The sequence below is a fragment of the Emys orbicularis genome, chromosome 2 (assembly GCF_028017835.1).
Source record: "Emys orbicularis isolate rEmyOrb1 chromosome 2, rEmyOrb1.hap1, whole genome shotgun sequence".
Taxonomy (NCBI): Eukaryota; Metazoa; Chordata; order Testudines; family Emydidae; genus Emys; species Emys orbicularis.
Window position 1 is genome coordinate 55,072,556 of NC_088684.1, and position 21,659 is coordinate 55,094,214.

At 41.2% G+C, this 21,659-nt stretch overlaps 1 protein-coding gene across 2 annotated transcripts; it reads left to right on the forward strand.

The window, feature by feature from the left end:
* The first annotated feature begins 1,624 nt into the window (after window positions 1-1,624).
* PEX2 (peroxisomal biogenesis factor 2) lies at window positions 1,625-17,435 on the forward strand. Of its 2 annotated transcripts, none has more exons than XM_065399578.1 (2): window positions 1,625-1,693; window positions 16,349-17,435. In XM_065399578.1, the coding sequence occupies exon 2, from the start codon at window positions 16,366-16,368 to the stop codon at window positions 17,281-17,283; it is 918 nt and encodes a 305-aa protein (XP_065255650.1). In that variant the 5' UTR covers window positions 1,625-1,693; window positions 16,349-16,365; the 3' UTR covers window positions 17,284-17,435. The 2 variants fall into 2 exon arrangements, with proteins under 2 accessions (XP_065255650.1, XP_065255651.1); XM_065399579.1 differs by lacking the exon at window positions 1,625-1,693 and adding an exon at window positions 14,402-14,448.
* Window positions 17,436-21,659: the final 4,224 nt, after the last annotated feature.

The window sequence follows — 21,659 nt, forward strand, 5'->3', positions numbered from 1 at the left end:
ATCCCCTTCTCTGCTATATTTTCCCCATGTTACTTTATCTCCATCACCTCCTAGAGCATTTAGTCTACACAGATTCTCACCACCTTGATCAGCCATTTCACACACACACCAAGCTTTTTCCACCTATACAACCCAAGAGACGGGGGGGGGGAGTTTTATGGTGGGAGAGCAGCTCTTGCTGCAGGTAGGGCGGGGGCAGGTGGGGACGGATAAGGCTTCACAGAGAGCAACAAAACGCACGTGTTTGCTTATCCTGCCAGTAACAGGATGTGGGATGGACCGGGGGAGTGAGGGGTGAAAGCCCCCAAATGTGAGGATGGTGATTTGCGTTTGAAAGGGCTGGGCCGGGCCAGAGGGTGACTTTGCCAGGGGCAGAGACAGAGTTGGGACGAGGGGGGAGGGGGTTGATAGCGGGGGAGATTTTGCCGGGGGGTTGGAACCGGGGGAGAGTCTTAGGGGTCCGAATGGGCCTGGTTGGGGACGGGGGTGATTTTGCCGGGGGGGGGTGATTTGGGGGGAGGCCGGAGGGGGGCGGGTTGGGGACGGGGGTGATTTTGCCGGGGGGGGGGTGATTTTGGCGGAGGCCGGAGGGGGACGGGTTGGGGACGGGGGTGATTTTGCCGGGGGGAGTGATTTTAGCGGAGGCCGGAGGGGGGCGGGTTGGGGACAGGGGTGATTTTGCCGGGGGGGGGGGGGTGATTTTGGCGGAGGCCGGAGTGGGGCGGGTTGGGGACGGGGGTGATTTTGCCGGGGGGGGGTGATTTTAGCGGAGGCCGGAGGGGGGCGGGTTGGGGACAGGGGTGATTTTGCCGGGGGGGGGGGTGATTTTGGCGGAGGCCGGAGGGGGACGGGTTGGGGACGGGGGTGATTTTGCCGGGGGGGGGTGATTTTAGCGGAGGCCGGAGGGGGACGGGTTGGGGACGGGGGTGATTTTGCCGGGGGGGGGGGGGTGATTTTAGCGGAGGCCGGAGGGGGGCGGGTTGGGGGCGAGGGTGATTTTGCCGGGGACGGGCCATTGCTACAAAACACAAAGTTTTAAAAAGGTGGCAGGAGAAGGAACGAAACGTAGACCCCACATTAAAGCAACATTCGGGGCAGGCGCCCGCGCAGGCCCCAGGCCTCTCCCCAGAGTTTACCGCGCTCCCCTCCTTACACACACCGCCTCGTCAAGTCGCTTCCTATCAGACTCATCCCCATTGGCCAGTTGCTCTCCTTCCTCTGATTGGTTGAATGGTTTGTCAGTTAAATAGCCGCTACTGTTGTCAGCCCCGGAAGCGCGAGCCTGGCTACTATCCCGGGTCCCTTAAATTAGGCGAGAAGAAGCTTTGCTCTAGCTCGATGGCATTTCCTGTGTAGTCGGGGGCACTCTAGGCGGCTGACTCTATATCTGTGGTATCTGTTGGGCTGTGTGACGGCCGTTCTAGGCAGTGGGCGCGGGCTCCATGATCCGGGTTGCAACTTGTTGTTAATAGCTGAGCCAGGCCTGGTCGGGAGACGGGCCACCGTGCCCCAGCCCTGGCACCACACGGCGGGGCGAGTGGGAGCCGGCTCACCGGGTGCTTCGCCTCCCACTAGCAGGCGGCGAGAGGGAAGCTCAGGTTCTCCTCGCCTCAAAGGCGGGGGGCGAACGGGCCGGCCGAGCCCGCCCCTCGGCGCCAGGCTGCTCTGGGCAGCAGCCAGGACGGCAGCAGAGGTCAGTCTGGGGCAAACCGGGGGCAGCCGTTTGAGGAGTTCGGGGGAGAACAAGGATGCGGCGGGGCAGTGGCGGAGGTGGAAGCTGTGGCGGGCCAGGGGGCGACCAGAGCGGAAGTGTCTTGGGGGGAGGGGTCTGTTTATTCTAGTGAATTTCAGGTTCTTATTTCTCAGACCTAGGAAGGCAACTCCCCTTCCCTAAAAGTTCACCATTAATGGCCCCAGAACTGCCCCTGCCTGGGGGACTAGGAGCGCTCAGGCACTGCCTCTGGCGTAGTCAAAGACTTGGGCCTGGTATCAATTTTAATAGGCTTCCAACTATGCCAACTGGTGACTGGCTGGTAGCAAGGGTCACAATACAGTGGTGATAGGAAAGTCTCCTCTAGCTCTTCTGTGCGGCCTTTGATCTCCTGCCCATTTCTCTTTGATGGAGGCCTATGGAGAGACTACAGGGCCCACCCAGCCTGGAATGTGCCATGTCCAAAGTGGCAGCTATAGGAACCCTGCAGGCCAGGTCCTGTAGTCTTTGACCACTAGACCTTTAGGATTAAGATGGGGTGTTACATGCTGGGGTTGTAGTCTTTGCTATGCTCATTACACGTTGGGGCTGTTCTCTGCTGAGGATGGCTGCCTTCTGGTTTCACTTGGACAGCACTTGAGCTCCTGATGACCAGCTGAGTGGAGTATGAGTGTTACACAGTGAATACAGTTTTATCCCTTAACCTGCTAGTGTTAAACTTATTTTTGAAGACCGCTGAATTCTATTTTTAATTTATAGACCGGGGTTAAAAAATTTAGGACTGTATATTCCCTTCACTCCATAGCAATCACCATCCTATTTCTCTTTCCATCCACTTCTGCCCCCGATATCAGTGGTAAACTTGCACAAAGGTTGAGGCGCACTGTTTGTGCAGAGAAAAGGGCCTGGTTGTAGTAAACTAAACTTTGTTATTAACTCACAAGTCAACATCTCACAGTAGGTAAATGTTCACATTTAGGACCACCATTATTTCTACCCTTTATAGAGTCAATTTCTACATTTTTCTTCTTTCCCCATCCTATTTTCTCTATTAATATCCCTCTTCTATTTTTCTTCCTGTGCAGTAGCTCCCAATTTCCATTCATGTGTGGTCTTCATCATCCCCAGCTCATCTAATTAAGTGATCATCAATAAAATTGTTAAATATTTATATTAATTGTGTCAGCGTTTGTCTCTGGAATTAATATTCCAATTAGATTAATTGGCGTGAAGGAATTCATACCTGAAATCTATTGTTTCAGGCTGTCCACAGACTTATGAAATTATCACATCAGTTACTCACTTTGCAGTTAGAGGGTTAACTTTATAACCATGATGTCTAGAATTTTTTTTAATTATGTTTCAGTAGATTCTGAATAGATCATGCAGGCCACATAGATACGTCAGGAGCAGTAGATCAACTATGCAGAGCAGGTGTTTGACAACTATGACTTAACTCCACCACCACCAGCACTCCTTATGGAAATAGTCAATAGTATCCATATTGGAATATCCACTACAGTTATTAATATGCACCTTAAAAGCATCATCTTGGAACAAAAAAAATTAAATTCCTCTTTTTCTTCTGAAAGAATAAGAACATGAAAATAGTCATATTGGGTCAGACCAATTGTCCATCTAGCCCAGTATGCTGTCTTCCGACAGTGGTTGGTGCTGATGTTTGAGAGGGAATGAACAGAACAGGGAAATTTATTGAAGGATCATTCCCTTTTATCCAGCTACTAGCAGTCAGAGGTTGAGGGACACCCAGAGAATGACCATCTGACTGACTAGCCATTGATGGACCTACCCTCTGTGAATTTGTCTAATTATTTTTTGAGCCTTGTTATAGTTTTGGCCTTCAGAACATCCCCTGGCAACGAGTTTCACAGGTTGACTGTACATTGTGTGAAGTAGTACTTCCTTTTGTTTGTTTTAAACCTGCTGCCTATTAGTTTGATTAGGTGACCCCCAGGTTCTTGTGTTATGTGAAGGGGTAAATAACACTTCCATATTCACTTTTTCTACATCATTCATGATTTTATAGACCTCTATCATATCCCCACTTAGTTGTCTCTAGTCCAAGCTGAACCAATCCGAATCTTTTAATCTCTTCTCCTACTGAAGCTGTTCCATACCCCTAATCGTTTTTGTTATCCTTCTCTGTACTTTTTCCAGTTCTAATTTATTTATTTTTTGACATGGGGTGACCAGAACTGCATATAGTATTGAAGATGTGGGTGAACCATGGATTTATATAGGGGCATTAGGATATTTTCTGTCTTATCTATCCCTTTGGTAATTGTTAGCTTTTTTTGACCACTACTGCATGTTGAGTGGATGTTTTCAGAGAACTATCCACAATAACTCCAAGATCACTTTCTTGAGCTATAACAGCTAATTTAGACCCCATCATTTTGTATATGTGGTTGGGATTATGTTTTTCAAGAAGGCTTTATCAACATTGAATTTCATCTGCTATTTTGTTGCCCAGTAACCCAATTTTGTGAGATCCTTTTGTTACTCTTCACAATCAGCTTTAGACTTGGCTTTGAGTAATTTTTGTATTGTCTGAAATTTTTGCCACCTCACTGTTTATCCTTTTTTCCACATCATTTATGAATATGTTGAGCAGCACTGGCCCCAGAACAGATCTTTTGGGGGCCCTGCTATTTACTCTCTGCTGTGAAAACTGACCATTTATTCCTACCCTGTGTTTCCTATCTTTTAACCACTTACTGATCCATGAGGACCTTCCCACTTATATCCCATGATTGTCAACTTTGATTAAGAGCCTTTGTTATAGGATCTTGTCAAAGGTTTTCTGAAAGTCCAAGCACACTTTCTATTGGATCGTCCTTTTTCACATGCTTATTGACACCCTCAAAGAATTCTAATAGATTATGTCTCACAATCTCCCTTTTCAAAAGCAGTGTTAAGTCTTCCCCAACATATTGTGTTCATCTGTGTCTCTAATAACTTTTCTATAGTTTCAAGCAATTTTCCTGGTATTCAAGGTAGGTTTTCTGCTCTGTAACTGCTAGGATTGCCTCTGCAGCCTTTTAAAAAACTTGGTGTTACATCAGCTATGCTCCAGTTATCTAGTACAGAAGCTGATTTTAAGCAATAAGTTATGTGCCACAATTAATGGTTCTTCAGTTTCATATATGAGCTCCTAGTGATTTATTACAGTTAAATTCATCACTTTGTTCCAAAACCTCCTCTATTGACACCTCAATCTGGGACAGTTCCTCAGATTTGTTACCTAAAAAGAATGGCTCAAATTTGGGAATCTCCCTCACATCCTCAGCCATGAAGACCGAAGCAAAGAATTCATTTAGTTTCTCCTTGTTTTCAGACAACTTAAATGTAGTGACACTTTCTTTCATGTACATCAGTTTGAACCAACCTATTTGAAGCATATTGTCCAGTGCACAATATTCCATCTTAATCAGAGTGGAATTTTTATAAGTAAATGAGTTATGGCTAGGTGCACAGGAATATTCTTCCTCTACTAAGCCCATGGCACCTCCCTTAAAGTATTTTCTTAGCTATACAGGCAGTCCTCGGACTTACGACAGTTGGTTCCTGAACGTTGCCTCGTAAATTGAAATGTCGTAACTCGGAACCGCAATACACTCCATTGTGGGACTGAGCATCGTAAAGTCGAAACCAATTGTCGTAAGTCAAATCGGGGTCAATTCAGAAATGTTGTAAGTGCCGTTCTTCATAAGTCAAATGTTAAAGTCAAGCACTGCCTGTATAAACAATTGTGTGTATTTTGCAAACATCTTATTTAGGTCCTCCCTTGTGCCTACCAATTTAGGCAATATTCTTCTAAAGTGACGTTTCTGCCATTCTGTGTGCCCCACAAAAGAAACAGTAAAAACTAGCAATTGAATATTACTAAAATGAAACTAAATTGGAACTACTCATGTAAAATGATGTAGTGCCAGAAGCATTGGTAAGATACTTGGAAGGAAGGCCTTAACGATTAAGAGGAAAATTTGAGAGGCCGCTAGAATAGTTTCTGATCCTGCACAGACCTCTGAGACTCCTTTACCCACACAATCCTGTTGCCTCAAGCTAGTGTAGAAAATGGCAACAAAAATGTTAACAGCACTGGCTAGAAACAATTCTGCTTATTATGTATCAGAGGGGTAGCCGTGTTAGTCTGAATCTGTAAAAAGCAACAGAGGGTCCTGTGGCACCTTTGAGACTAACAGAAGTATTGGGAGCATAAGCTTTCGTGGGTAAGAACCTCACTTCTTGCATCTGAAGAAGTGAGGTTCTTACCCACGAAAGCTTATGCTCCCAATACTTCTGTTAATTCTGCTTATGTCACTCAATGCACACTGTTTGGCTCTTGTTAACTGTATTTGTGTGTACAATTTAGATATCTGCTGAAGCAGCCATTATATTTCTTATCTAGCTTATGATTCCAATAGATGATTACTATTCACACGGACAATAAATCAACAGCTATAAGCTAAATGGTACAAATATTAATGGAGAACTATTTGACTAATCAAAGAGGAGAGGAATACTAATAGAAGTTTAAAAGGTGTGATGGTTCTATATTAGGGCTGTCAAGCAATTAAAAAAATTAATCACGATTAGTCACGCAGTTAAATAATAGAATACCATTTATTTAAATATTTTTGGATGTTTTCTTCATTTTCAAATATTGATGTCAATTACAACACAGAATACAAAGTATACTGTGCTCACTTTATATTCATTTTTGATTACAAATATTTACACTATAAAAAGAAGAAATAGTATTTTTCAATTCACCTACTAGAAGAACTGTAGTGCAATCTCTGTCATGAAAGTTGAACTTACAAATGTAGAATTATGTACACAAAATACCTGCATTCAAAAATAAAACAATGTACAACTTTAGAGCCTACAAGTCCACTCAGTCCTACTTTTTGTTCAGCCAATCGCTAAGACGAACAAGTTTGTTTACATTTGCAGGAGATAATGCTGCCCACTTCTCACTTTCAGGTGACACTGTAAACAAGAACAGGCGTTTGCATGGCACAGTTATAGCCAGTGTCGCAAGATATTTACGTGTCAGATGCACTAAAGATTCATATGTCCCTTCATGCTTCAACCACCATTGCAGAGGACACGCGTCCATGCTGATGACTAGTTCTGCTTGATAATGATCCAAAGCAGTACAGCCTGCCGCATGTTCATTTTCATCATCTGAATCAGATGCCACCAGCAGAAGGGTGAATTTCTTTTTTGGTGGTTCGGGTTCTGTAGCTTCCGCATCGGATTATTGCTTTTTTAAGACTTCTGAAAGCATGTTCTACCCCTAGTCTCTCTCAGAACTCGAAAGGCACTTCAGATTCGTAAACCTTGGGTTGAGTACTGTAGCTGTCTTTAGAAATCTCAAATTGGTACCTTCTTTGCGTTTTGTGAAATCTGCAGTGAAAGTGTTCTTAAAATGAACAACATATGCTGGGTCATCATCCAAGACTTCTGTAACATGAAATATATGCAGGTAAAACAGAGAAGGAGACATACAATTCTCCCACAAGGAGTTCAGTCACAAATTATTTAACGCTTTTTTTTTTTTAAATGAGTTTCATCAGCATGGAACCATGTCCTCTGGAATGGTGGCCGAAGCATTAAGGGGCTTACAAATGTTTAGTATATCTGGCATGTAAATACCTTGCAATGTTGGCTACAAAAGTGCCATGCAAATGCCTGTTCTCACTTTCAGGTCATTGTAAATAAGAAGCGGGCAGCATATCTCCCGTAAATATAAACAAACTTGTTTTTCTTAGCAATTGGCTGAACAAGTAGGACTGAGTGGACTTGTAGGCTCTAAAGTTTTACATTGTTTATTTTTGCAGTTATGTAACAAATCTACATTTGTAAGTTGCACTTTTACAATAGAGTGCATTACAGTACTTTTGAGTGAATTGAGAGATAGTATACTGCTTAACTTACAGTGCAAATATCCGTTATAATAATAATAATAATAATACAAAGTGTGCACTGTACACTTCGTATTGTGTTGTAATTGAAATCATATATTAGAAAAGGTACAAAACATCCAAAAATATTTAATAAATTTCAATTGGTATTCTATTGTTTAACAGTGCAATTAGAACTGCGACTAACTCCAAAAAATTATGCTTAAGTACCTGGATGAATCAGGACTTAGACTAGCTGCCTTTATTCTTTTCAGGGGATGCAAACACGTACATTAATGATGGTAAAAGGGCATCAGACAGCTGAACGACTCAGTTCAGTTAATAAAGATCACTTTGAGAAGCTTTATACTCTGATATGGGAAAGTATGTCCAGATTGCTCAAACTAAAGTTATAGAGGCTGTGTTTCACTTCTCAAATACTGGACCTTGGAATGCATTTTAAAACTATGCAAGGATTAATGGGGTTTCTGGTAGATGCGATGTCACGGCCATGTTCACAGTGGTGGATCATTGAGCATTAGAAATGGGTCTGCTCTACATGATTTTGGTGTTTCAAAATAAAAAAAAAGTACCAAATTAATTAATCATATAATTATCATTCATTCCTTGAGTTATTTTTCAGGTGACACTTTTTAGATATAAACTAGAAGAATGCATATTATTAAAAGTATGATTAACCCAAAAAACAAAGCTTAAAATTTAGGGTTAAATACAGATACTTTCACTTACAGATAGTTCTAAATTAGAACTGACTGTTTAATAGACTCTAAATTCTGTATGGTCACACCTTAAAAGAAGAAAAAACTCTTCTCATGCATTTAGAAGCCATTTGACAAGGGAAGAAGCAGAATTTATTATGAACAAAAGCTAAGTGTTATAAGGTCAACAACCAGTTTTATAATGCAGCTAAAAAACAAGGTGTTTAAAGAGGAAGCTTTCACCTTGAATCAGAATGTTCTTAGGACTGTTAATGTTCTTTGGACATAATCTTTTCAGATGTAACTTTCTTTCATAAAGGAGTCAGTGACTCATGTGCAGAGAACTGGGTCAATGACATTTATTGTAATTCAAGATTCATATGAACCAAATGTGGACTTATGGATAAACTAAATTAAAACTTATACTATACACCATTCTGCCTCCTCCAGAGGCTTCTTAGCATAGGATGGGAGAAGCACTTTCCTGCATTCCGATGTTGACACTCCCATTTTTAATCTCTGGACCTCCTTCTGTACGGTAACACTAACTATGGCGGTGGCAAGTCAAGAGATGGCCTTTTAAAGACCGGGGAAGGTCAAGTGTGCCTATAGAAGATTAAAATAGGGGTTCAGAAAATTACCAAATGCTACTGGGTTTTTTTTGCCACTGGCAGCTTGAAAGAGAATCCTGGGGGGAGAAAGTTCAAGAAGGTTATGTACTGTACTCAATCAATGCCAAGAAACATAAGAGAACATGAACAAAGTAAGTACCTTTTAAAATGAGTTTACCAAGGAAAAAATATGGGACCTGGACCTCATTTTCACCTATGCTGTATTGCAACAAAATATACTCTACCTTCTTTCTGCCTCTTAAGAGAAAAAAATTGATAATTAAGCTTCCACTTCAAATTAATTAACATTAAACAAAAGATCACCAGTAGATAGTTTTGTGTCAAAATAAGTATATCATATTATGACTATTCAATCAGACCATTTCAGGATCTCTTGGCAGTGACAACAGCTTAAACTTTTTTTTTAAAAAAAAGTGTGCGCATTGAGTGAGATGAGCAAATTCAGTATGTCAACAGGTGGCCAGTTAAGTCTGACTAGTGATTCCAGGCACACATGCAGTTTTGATGTCATATCCTAATAAATATATGTTCAATAACAAAAAAATGAAATGGACAGACATGCATTACTTATGTTAAAAGAAAGTACTGTACTTCTAAAAGCAATGTACTTCATTGACTAGACCAGAAGAGTTCACGTCAGTGAACATATTTTGGATTTATAGCAGAATTTGGGTCACTGCCTGCACAAATGCTGTGGGCCTAGGAGCAGCAGGGACATGCCGTCCACTTCCAGGAAGCTGCGTGGAGCTGGGTAGTGAGTCTGCCAGCCCTGTCAACCCCCTCCCCCCCCCCCCCAGCAGGAGTCCCAGGACATGTGCTGCTGCCCGCCTCCCCGCCCAGCACCTGTGGTGCCCCCAGACTTCCCCCCTTTCTCCCCCCCCCAGCACCCGCGGGGTCCCCAGACTCCCCCCTTTCTCCCCCCCCAGCACCCGTGGGGTCCCCAGACTTCCCCCTTTCCCTGTGGTCTCTAGATATTTAAGGTGCCTCAGAATAGTGGCTAATTTCTTGTGTCCTGTTTTACAACATCTAGGCTTAATGAGTTAGAGTTGGGAATAGCACTCGTGTCTTGAATTTGTTGATCTGGCACTAAATAGGAAGTAGTAAGGCCAGAGTCTCAATCTTTTGATCAGTTTTCTATTCACTCTGGAGAACTGGGGAAGAAACAGAATAAACAATAATATGATTATAACCAAAGATGGGAATGAGCAAATGGTTGAGTAATCTGTAATCTGAGTTCTAAATTTGATTCTACCATTGACTTGCTGTTTGAACAATTATTTAGCCTCTCTAAACCAGTTTCTCCGTTTGTAAAATGCAGATAATACTTCTGTGCCTCACAGGAATTTTGGGAGAAACAATTAGATATTTTCAGTGATTCAATATCCCTTATCAAAAACAACGAGGAGTTCTTGGGCACCTTAGAGACTAACAAATGAAACCAATATCCCTTATGTAAGTGTGAAGTTTTATGGTTAGAGAACTCAAGTCCGTATTCTTTTGGATGATAAAAAGTACTTAATTGACGTGTAAAAAATTTAGGTTATGGAAATTCATTTTTAAGGTTATATGAGCTAATGACAGATGACAAATTAATTTTACAGTGGCTAAGAAATAATGCAATCAGGACCCCAACGTTACTTTGAGCTGGGGGTACTTCTGCCCTCACTAGATGAGATTGGAGGGTGTATAAACAAATGTTAAGGTGTAAGATTTTTTTCATTAGTCTTTCAGAGACTGTGTTTATAAGGCCAGATCTACACTACAAAGTTTTGTCAGCATAGCTATTTCAGTCAGGCATGTGAAAAAAACCACACACCCCCCGGCCAACATAACTGTGCCTGTAAAACTGCCACTGTAGACACAGCTATGCCAGCAGAAGAGTGCGTCTGTCAGAATAGCTAATATCATTCAGAGAGGTGCTATTACTGAGCCAATAGAAAAACTCCTGTCGGCATAAAGGGTCTACACTAGGGTCTTAGCTATAATTTCAAAGCATTTGTAGTGTAAACAAGAGTTTGAATACTGATTGTTTGGAATAGGATTTTTCTCTCTCATTTAAAAGTGATGACTTAAAAGCTGAGGTCCACATTTTCCCCTCCCATTGAAAAATCTAAAAGAGGGGGGCTTAAGTAGAAGAAATCTCCATGAGGATCCCCTTGCAGATACTCCACTGTTGCTCAGTTGGAGGGAAAGGGGAGAGCGGACTGGGCCAACTGCAAACCTGGAGGATCTTATACTATCTGTGTGGAAGCCCAGTGTCTCAGCACTTGCTCTGGCCCCCCATGGCATTCTCTCCTTCATAATATGGCTCCATTGAATCCGCACTAACAAGGCACTTCCCTGTGACACCTGCTGGGGACTGCAGAAAAGAGCCTGAGTTGGTGATTATCTATTCCAGGTGAGCCCTACAGGGCTGGAGGGGAGATGATGTGAATCTTCCCCAGCATGCCCAGTGCCTACCACATTCCTGTGTATGGAGCCCAATCTCAGGGTGGGTAGTGTTGAAGAGGAGTCCGAGTTCCCCTTCCATGCAAGGGGGATGATTCACTTCTGGTTTTATTGGGTACTATCTGGGGCTGATAGTTCTAGTTGATAGCCCATGGTGTGGACTGCATTCCTTTGTGATTTAATGATTAAGATATTAAAGTAAATGTTTGGACACTGGCTACTTTTATATTTTCTTATCTTGGACTCCTGTATATCCGTGTATACTAATGAAGGCTTGCGTTAATCAGTATCGAGTAGTGAAAGTTTTATGAACTTGTTTTCCAATGCCAGTATTTGCGATTTTTTTCTGGAACAGGTATCCTCCTAAATTCCATCAGGATGCCATTGTTTTGTCTCCTATATGTTTTTTTATGACACGAAGACTAACTCAATTTGCTGCAGAAGAGAGATCATTTTAAAGTGCTCAATCCTGAACCCATTTATGTCAACAGGAATGATCCTACTAATTTAAAGCATGCAGGATCACATTCCAAATGAGGTTTTTAATTACAACAGTTGTGAACAGAACACATTTTAAAAAATAATGTTTTCATTTGAACGTTTTTTAAAAACTTAAATATTAAATGGAAGCTTATGCGTAGAAATAATATGTAAATGCAATATTTCTGTTGATTATGATAGAAAACGGGGAGCAAGATGGCAGTGACATTGGAACAGTGGAAATTAGTTTATTACAAGGGAATAGCTGGGCGGGATAGGGGAGAATGATACCCTAGAGATTACTTGGATTCGTGCGTTTCTGCTGACAAAGGTTATAGGGCTGTAAATTTAAACGTAGAATGTTTGTAGGCAGAATGCATTGACAAATATGCCTAATGGTAATACATCTAGTACTGAGTGTCTCAGAACAGGTCAATAATAATGCTTATATTGATAGCAGCAATGTAGGAGATGTTACTTGGTATTATAGCTAAAATCCATGTTATCCCCTTAATCATAATTACATTAATATTGACAGGCCCTTGACAATACTCACATTACTATTGATAGATTTCTGTCAATAATATGTTTCTAAATAAAATATTCATTCATAATTTGTACAATACTCAATAACAGCATTAAAATCTAATTGGAGAAATTCCTATTTTCTTTGTGATATACAATTTTTTATTTTGGAATGCACTGTACAAGAGATTCTTGGGTTATTTTTTTTTTTTAAACTAAAAGCAAAGCATGGGCTTATTTAAGGAAAGCAAAGACTTTATTATTGGAAAACTGATTTTTTTCTGTGAAATAAAAGCAATTGGCTGTGGTGATAAAATGTCAGCAGGAGATCTTAATATTTAGTTTTAAATCATTTTGTCTTAACATTTATGTAACAACTTAATCACATGATTTTAGTAGAATGTACTATACTGTTTATCTGTTCTTGATTTTTGCCTTGAGCGTTCCCTTCACGTACTCCTAGCCTGGTGATATACTTAAATGAAACACTGGTGTTTGTCTTTATTTATTATTGGGTATACAATTCTGGTCCCTTCACTAGTTTAAAATGATCTAAAGCAAGATGATGAAAAGAGAATAACAAGCAGTAGGGACTAGGAGAAATGGAAGTTAATTAGGCGGCATGGCGGAAAACAAGATTCTTGGTGAGATTGGTATAAAACAGAAGAATATGAAATGAAGAATTGCAATGAAAAAATACAAGCTGAAAGATGATGATACTTGTAGGCGGTGTATTTATTTATTTATTGGTACAGATACCAGGCTGCATATTTGTTCCAATGGTAGGGCCAGTATCTGTGACAACAATACAAAGTGCAAATGTAACAAAGCATTGAAATAACTTTGTTGTTGGGGAAGGGAAAGTAATCAAAGGAGACCTTTTATGTTACCACTGTTTAAAAATAAAAGTGGATAAAAACAGAGTAAAATAAGAAACCACCATTGCTGCAAAACAGGAAATATGTGGAGTGGAGGCTTATTATTTCACCAAAAGTTAGCCACAAGACCATTGAGATTCTCATACATATTTATCATTCAGATGGGAATAGGCATTTCAAATTCTACCCTTTGATGTTCACATATGGATAACATTGAAATCAATGGGAGCAACTTCAGAATCTTTCCTTTAATATACATTCTAAATGTCCAAACAGCTCTAGTTAAGTGCAGGCTTCTTCAACACGGTCATAGTGATGGAGGGTAATGAGTGTGATGTATGGCCCCAATCCAACAAAGCACTTAAGTATGTGCATAACTTTAAGCATGTGAATAGTCCTATTAAAGTCAAAATTATGCATGTGCTTAAGTGGTTTGCTGGATAAGAGCCCATGCTAATAGATGGTCTGTTGTGGCTTACATTATGTAGAAGTACTTATATATAAATTAATTTCCAGGACTTAAACAGAAGAATTCTTAGGTACTGCCATGGAGTCTGACTACACTTCATGGCAGCGCAAGCAGCGGGAATGGCTAGTCTCCTCGAGTATGTACCCATCATCTCAGACAAGTACATACTCAGGCTGACTCGCCCCTCCTATTGCTCATGCCACCACAACTACTCTATTTTTAGTGTGCTAGTTTGATCAGAGCTAATACAAAGTATGTCTCCTTGAACTAGGAATTACACCCCAAGTTTGAGGATTGGATATACCCATAGGCAACAAGAAAAGCTTAGCATGCCAACATCTTGAATTTTTTCTGATCTCCTTTACTTTAATATTGTATCTCTCTAGCACACATGGAAAAACTAATCACATCTACTGCAAGATTTGTCTCAACAATGTGTTTCTTGCAATAGTACTAAGGGTATGTCTACACTACCCGCCGGATCAGCAGGCAGCAATCAATCCAGCGGAGGTAGATGTATCACGTCTAGTCTAGATGCGATAAATCGATCCGAGCACTCTCCCGTCGACTCCTGTACTCCACCGCTGCAAGAGGCGCAGGCAGAGTCGACGGGGGAGCCTCAGCAATTGACTCACCGCGGTGAAGACACCACAGTAAGTCGATCGAAGTACGTCAACTTCAGCAACATTATTCACATAGCTGAAGTTGCATAACTTGGATCGATTTCCCCGTCCCCCCCCCCCCCCCCAAATGTAGACCAGGCCTAAGTCTCCTAGTAGGTACAGAAAGGAATACTGCTCTAAAGTTTTTGTAATTTGGGCTTTGAATTGCAGATGTAGATCACTTTTAAAGCTTTTGGAACTGTTACAGTTTTGCCAGTATTTTTCTCCCTACTTGCGTGCCCATTCCTCCTTCTCTTCTCTCCTCTCCTCTCTTCCCCCCCCCCTCCCCCGGGGGAGGGGTGTTCAAGGAGAATTCATTCATCTCTTAAAAAAACCTCTGTCATGGCAACTTTCTCTTTAACAAATAAGGACTGGATGCAGCTCCCTCTAGAGTTGGTAAATTCCATTTCAGGCTTTTGTTCTCTGGAGAGACTCATTCTGTTCCTATCCAACTTTTCTAAATCAACTGAACATGCTACCTCCACAGTGCAATTAAATCCTATTGGTCTGTTTTGTGAGGAACTCAGTTTAAAACCCCAAATCTGTGGTAGCAACCTGTGCACTTATTAGATCACTAGGCCTCCTAGCAACTCATTTTTATTTGTTGTATCTCAGTGAAAGGACCACTACATCAGGCACCGCACAGCAGAATCCTGCATTTCTGAGACATGTTATGCCATGACTTTTATACAAGATTACTTTGATGCCCTTGTACTGTATACTACTGTTTTCCCATTGCACAGAATTGTTAATATGATTACATATGCACCAAGCTATTTTTTTTAGGATAACTTTATTTTTCATTCTAATACTCAGGCAGGAAAAGAGTACACATTAGTTGATGTTACCAGCATACATTAATCATCTTGCCAGAAAAATTGTTATACAACCAGTAGTAAAACTCTGCACCTGTCAAAAGAGATTAGAAAATACATGCAGGCATCACTGATATATTGTAAGATAATTTATGTGTGAGAGCTGAATATTTATTTGATCTTTTTAGCATTTTTAAACATATCACTGTCTTTGTTTTAAAGGCTTTATTATCCCCAACTTGTTTACATTCCATATTTCTTCTATGCATAGTTCTCAGATCTCCTAATATCTTCTATGGCACGGGTGCCAAAGGCAGCACGCGAGCTGATTTTCAGTGGCACGCTCACTGCCTGGGTCCTGGCCACCAGTCTGGGGGGCTCTGTATTTTAATTTAATTTTAAATGAAGCTTCTTAATGTTTTAAAAACCTTATTTACGTTACATATTAGACTTATAGAAAGAGACCTTCTAAAAACATTAAAATGTATTACTGGCACGCGAAACCTTAAATCAGAGTGAATAAACGAAGACTCGGCACACCACTTCTGAAAGGTTGCCAACCCCGTTCTATAGTATATAGTTTATCAGCAACTTATGATGTGTTGATATGGCAAGGTTTGTCTTCACTACTTCCCCCCGCCTCCCCAAGAGTTTACTTACTATACCTGTTTGCCACATTAAGTTCCATAAACGAGCATACTGTTTTACAATTACTGTTGCTAATCTTCCTCTTCATTTTAGTATTTGATCACTCTTCTAGCATCAGGCAATGCATTAAGTCTTATAGTGAAGCACTAAATGTGTGATTAGTATCCTGAATAGCTCAAAGAGGATACAGCTGTGTTACTGTGTGGAATAATAGTGCAGTTTAAGTAATTTTAAGATGGAAAGTTATTAATGACACTTCTTGAATGGTGCTGGTTGCAGTGTGTACTATTGTGTGAATATTTCCTAAAGAGATGGCTTTGTTGCTTCTTGTTCAATTTTGTTGTTCACAATTTTATATGAACTGTATTAAAGTATAAACAATGCAAAATGTTAAGCTTATAGTATAATTTATCTGTATTTATTCCTAGAAAGCTGTGGTGAAGACATGACTTCCAATGGCAGTAATGCAGAGAGAGTGAACCCTGTGCTCAGAATAAGTCAGCTGGATGCTCTTGAACTAAACAAAGCCTTGGAGCAGCTAGTTTGGTCCCAGTTTTCCAGCTGTTTTCATGGATTTAAACCAGGGCTGTTGGCTCACATTGAACCAGAAGTAAAAGCATTTTTATGGCTTTTCTTGTGGAGATTCACCATCTATTCTAAGAATGCAACTGTGGGACAGACTATTCTGAATATTCAGTACAAGAATGACTTATCTCAAACACAGAAATATCAGCCATTGAGCAAACACCAGAAGTTATGGTATCTTATCTGCACTGTTGGCGGAAGGTGGTTGGAAGAAAGATGCTATGATCTATTCAGCAGTCGCCAACTAGAGTCATTCTTCAGAACCAAGCATTTCATTAATTTTGTAGCTGGACTTCTAAAACTTTGTGGACTACTGAACTTTCTGATTTTCCTTCAGAAAGGAAAATTTGCAACATTTACCGAACGTATTTTAGGAATTAGATCTGTCTTTTGTAGGCCTCAGAATGTTCGTCAAATAGGGTTTGAATACATGAACAGGGAACTTCTATGGCATGGCTTTGCTGAGTTTCTAATCTATCTTCTACCACTCATTAACATGCAAAAGCTCAAACTCAAAATTTCATCTTGGTCTTTGCCTATTGCAGTTTTTTCCAATAGTGAAAACACTTTAGCAGCACATTGCAAGGAATGTGCTGTATGTGGGGAGTGGCCAACTATGCCTCATACCATAGGCTGCTCACATGTTTTCTGCTACTATTGTATTAAAAGCAACTGCCTATTTGACATGTATTTTACCTGTCCTAAGTGTGGTACAGAGGTACACAATCTTCAGCCATTGAAATACAAAATTGAAATGGCAGAAGTTCACACCCTCTAGAGTTTTTTGCAGTGCACTTGAAGCACATACTTTATTATACAGTTTACTCTACTCTATTCAGAACCCTATTAAATTGATCATTGTCCTCTTTGTTTACAGCAGTTTGATCTTTCTCTGTCTTAGGTCTGTGATATAATAAAGTCTGTATTGACATTAATTTCCATATACTAATATAATTGTAATTTAACCATTATTCCAATTATAATCAAAGATTCATGGGACTATATTGTTGGTAGCTATCCACATATTTCATCAACTGCCTTATAATCACCATAAAAGACATTCCTTGTAAACTACTTTTGAGGTAAGTAACTCATTAACATCTATAATAAAGTAGTGAGACCACCTAAAGAAAATGGAGAGCTGCACCCCACGATATATCAGCAAAAAACAATTCACGTTCTCTTACTACTGGGGGAAGAGGCTTAAAAGTACCTTTTAAACAGTTTTTGCCACTATGCACCATTAAGTCAGTTTAAATTCATTGCAGTGAATCTGTTCCCTAATTGTCCCAACCAAATGCATCTACTGTTCCAGGCTACTAAGTGGATACCACCCTAATCTATTATAAGTCATAGGGTACTTTTATTGCCTTTATAAACATTTAGTATAGCATTCATACCACAGTGATAAAGGTGGGTCTCTTTGTTTGGTTATTTCCATTGTTGTACCACAATTTCACTGGATATCATCAATTATCAGTGCAGCTCTGCAATAGCAGAGCACCAAACTCTGAAGTTCTCCTAAATAACAGATGTTTTATTTTTTTTTGGGGGGGGGGGGTTCCTTAGCAATACTAGATTTTATTTTTAACTATGTAATTAGGTGAAATCTTGGCTGCAGTAGAGTCAAAACAACCATTGAGAAGCCAAGATCCCTCCTCTCCCCCCCCCCCCCCCCCGACTGTTTAGAAGACATTTGACACTGGGTTAATATTTTTAAGGGAGGAAATTTTGGAGCTAAAACTCCAGTAGTTGGCAGCTTCCCTTTAACACTTAAAGTTCATATGTTATATTTTCAAATAGGATCTTAACTGCTGCTGTATTTTGAGACAACAGAAAATTCCTAAAATGTATGTCTTTCCTAAAGATGAGAAAAAAATTCAGCTAATTTGTGATCTGACCAAAAGATAACTGCCTTTGTTATGTTTATTCATTTATTGAATGGATAAAATATCACTAATTATTATACTGTCATCTAAAAGGTGTATATACTAACAAACAAAAAGTCTGCTGATACTTTGTATTACAACAGTCTGAATCCCTTATTTTTAGCGTTAATTTTTTCAGTCATCTTTTTTTTAAACTAAATCTTTGGTTAGAGTTCTGTTGTTCAACTACAGTTAGAACAGTTATGTTGCCAGAGTAACTAGTGCAGCTGTGGAATGAACCAATGCCTAGAACTTACACCAGTTATAAGTACCCTGTACCAGAACTCTTCTGAGTGTTATTTTAGAAGTTATCAGCCTTTATTACTATATACCATTTAGCTAGTTTCTACTCCTTATTGCATGTCAGAATGTACTTCTTCATTGTATCAATGAGTCTAAAAATGAAGATGTGCTTTCAGACTCAAGGTGAAGGGTGATCTTGAGCTCAGTTGGCTAGCCCAAGCCTCTGTCAGTATGGTAACGTCCATATGGTTATTTTTAGCACACTAGCTTGAGCCCCGTTAGCACAAATCTGTCTGCCAAGGCTGGGAGACACACTCAGCTGCAGTGTATACATACTCCACCTGTCACAGCTTTGGTCAAGATCACCCTGCTAGAGACTCACCTGGCCCCTGTGTTTGAATCCCAACACCGAACCCATGTGCTCTAAGCTTTAGGCTCCCGCAGGGTCTTTTGTCTTTGGGCGTCAGGCTCACTCTGGGCATAGACTCTGTCTGATAGTCTTTGTCAGAAGTGGAATTTCATGATCCAACCATGCTAGACCCCACGACCAGTGCTGGATGCCTGCCCTACACACCCCACCAAGACTTCTCAGTATCTGAGCACACCCTTTCCCAGATCGCCACTCTGGTTTATAGTTTACACCTTCAGGGACATGTGATAGTTGGAAGCAAACAGACACAGATTTTGTAGCAGGATTTCTAAAATAATCACTCTTTATTTTAGACAACACAAGGTAGACAAAGCCATGCAAAATAAGAAACACCCATTTGCAATTCCGTTTTTTTTTTTTTTTAAACCACTCAAGCATTTGGGATTTGGTCAGAGTTCTCTAGGGAGTCTGGGATCCTTCCTTGTCCTTTCTTCATCTCCTACATAGCCTTACCTTCTGGTTCTGGTCTCTTCTCTAAAAGGGCCAGTGAGAGACCATTTCTTTTATAAATGTCTAGTTGACCCAGTCATGTGACTTTCCTGGTCAGCCTCAAACCCCTGTCAGGTGATCAGAGTTCCCCCACCAGTTGGTCTGTTGCTTGGTCACCACTGGCCTTGAAAAATTAGTTTGCCCTGGCCAGTAACCAGCTCTTTGTCCCCAGGTGCTTCCATTTGAATGGACAATCATCAAGGTTTAATTACCCTCTGTTGTTAGCCTGCTGCTAGGTGCAAGAATTTCTCCTGACCCCTTCTGTGTGTTCCAGGTCAATATGGAGACTACAGAGCCAAAGTGACGGCACAGAACAGTAATAATCAAAATGGTGCTCAGAAAACAAAATGGAGTTTGTAGTTTGATAGATGCATTAGTGAGTTCATAATATTAAACAGCATTCATAAGTTGTACATACATAAGTTGTCCCCCAAACCATCACATACACTATTTTTAAATAGACTATTAACAGAGATAAGTACTTACTACTGTGGACTTTCATATTGCTGAGATAAGCCTGTCGCAGGGTAGATATACCCCATCAAGGGGTGTCCAGTCACATACTGTCAGCTGGGAGCTTACACCCCAATTGCTAGTCTCTCTGACAGCCTCCCCCACAAAACGGGAGAGTGCAACCTAGCAGTCAGAGTCCTTTGGGCTACACTGGCTCTCGGGGCAGTGTGACCTAGTAGTCAGAGTAGATTGGGCCGCCCTCAAGAGTCTCAGGCCCTCAAGCAGGGCGGAGCAGAAAACACACAGTCCCAGGGTGCTCAGGTCCTCAGACAGGGAAGAGCAGTAAACATACAGTCTCAATAGTCTAGCATTCTGACTCGGGTGAACAGTAGACAACCACAAGCCTCTAGGCCTAAGGTGAGGAGAAGCTACCAACCTGGAGTGGGGTTGGCAGCAGGGGATAGGGGGACCTGGGCTCACCTGCTTCACCGGGTCTCAGCCCAGAGCTCTAACTGGTGGTGGTGGGGGGGTGTCACTAGGTCAGTGGGGGTCCCACCAAAACACACTGACGAGTCTCCCAGTACAATGACAAAACTGGTATCTATTTCCCCTGGGTTACTTCCTACCCGGTCTCCTAGTACAGCAGTCCATGGGTCCTCTGGTGGTGAAGTCTGCAGCGACTCCCTTCCCAGGTCACACTGGCCGGACGGTGTCCACCTGGGATTTGGCATGACTGGCCTCTGTGAACTGAGGCTCCCGCAGCTCTGTGGCAGGAGCTCACAATATACATCAGTCCTCAGCAGTCTGCCCCAACTGAGGTGGGCTGCTTCCCTTATACCCTTTCTCCAGGCTGAGCATGCCCAGCAGAGATGGAGGGGCATGGCTTCCTCAGTCTGCAATGCACAGTTAACCCCTGCGGGGCCAGTGCAAGTAGATACACCCCATCACAAAGCCAAAAAGATGTTTTTCTTTAAAGGAACGATGTCAAGCCAGTAATCTGAAAGTGTGACTTAACATTTATCTCAAGTGTTCAAGTAGCGCTAACTTCTGCTGACCTTCCCCTTAGTTAGCTGGATTCCTGTGGGTTGCTAAAGATTCTCTATAGCAATTACTATCCAAAATACAGAGAAAGAAACATTCCACAATTACAGAACACCGTATACATGGTGCTTTCTTCCTACCCATACTTCTTAGAGAGACTGAGATTCTGTAACACCCATGCCTCTTCTTCACCCACCCAACCACTTGTGCATCACTCTTTTCTCACAACAGGGCTGAATACTGCTGCCTTTAGAGTCAGTTTACCTTGCTCCTTGAAATAACTTCATCTCCTGTTCCCTGCTAACCTGGGAAAAAAAGAATTTTGATTCCTTGCAGAACTGCCATGCTAACTGTTAAACCATCATACAAACCCTAATCATATTCAATTTTTAAGCCACATATTTTGACAGTATTATGACATATTCATAGAACTATTTATAAATACCTTTTTAAAAAACTCTGACATACTAGCAATACATGTCAAACTAGTAGAGATGCCAGGCCAAAGAGGGAACAGCTGTAAAGAATACAGTACTTGAATGTTTCAACCTAGGCAGTAATTAGCATTGT

Coding starts and splice junctions, on each gene's coding strand:
- PEX2 (XM_065399578.1), top strand. CDS start 16,366: ATGACTTCCAATGGCAGTAATGCAGAGAGAGTGAACCCTGTGCTCAGA.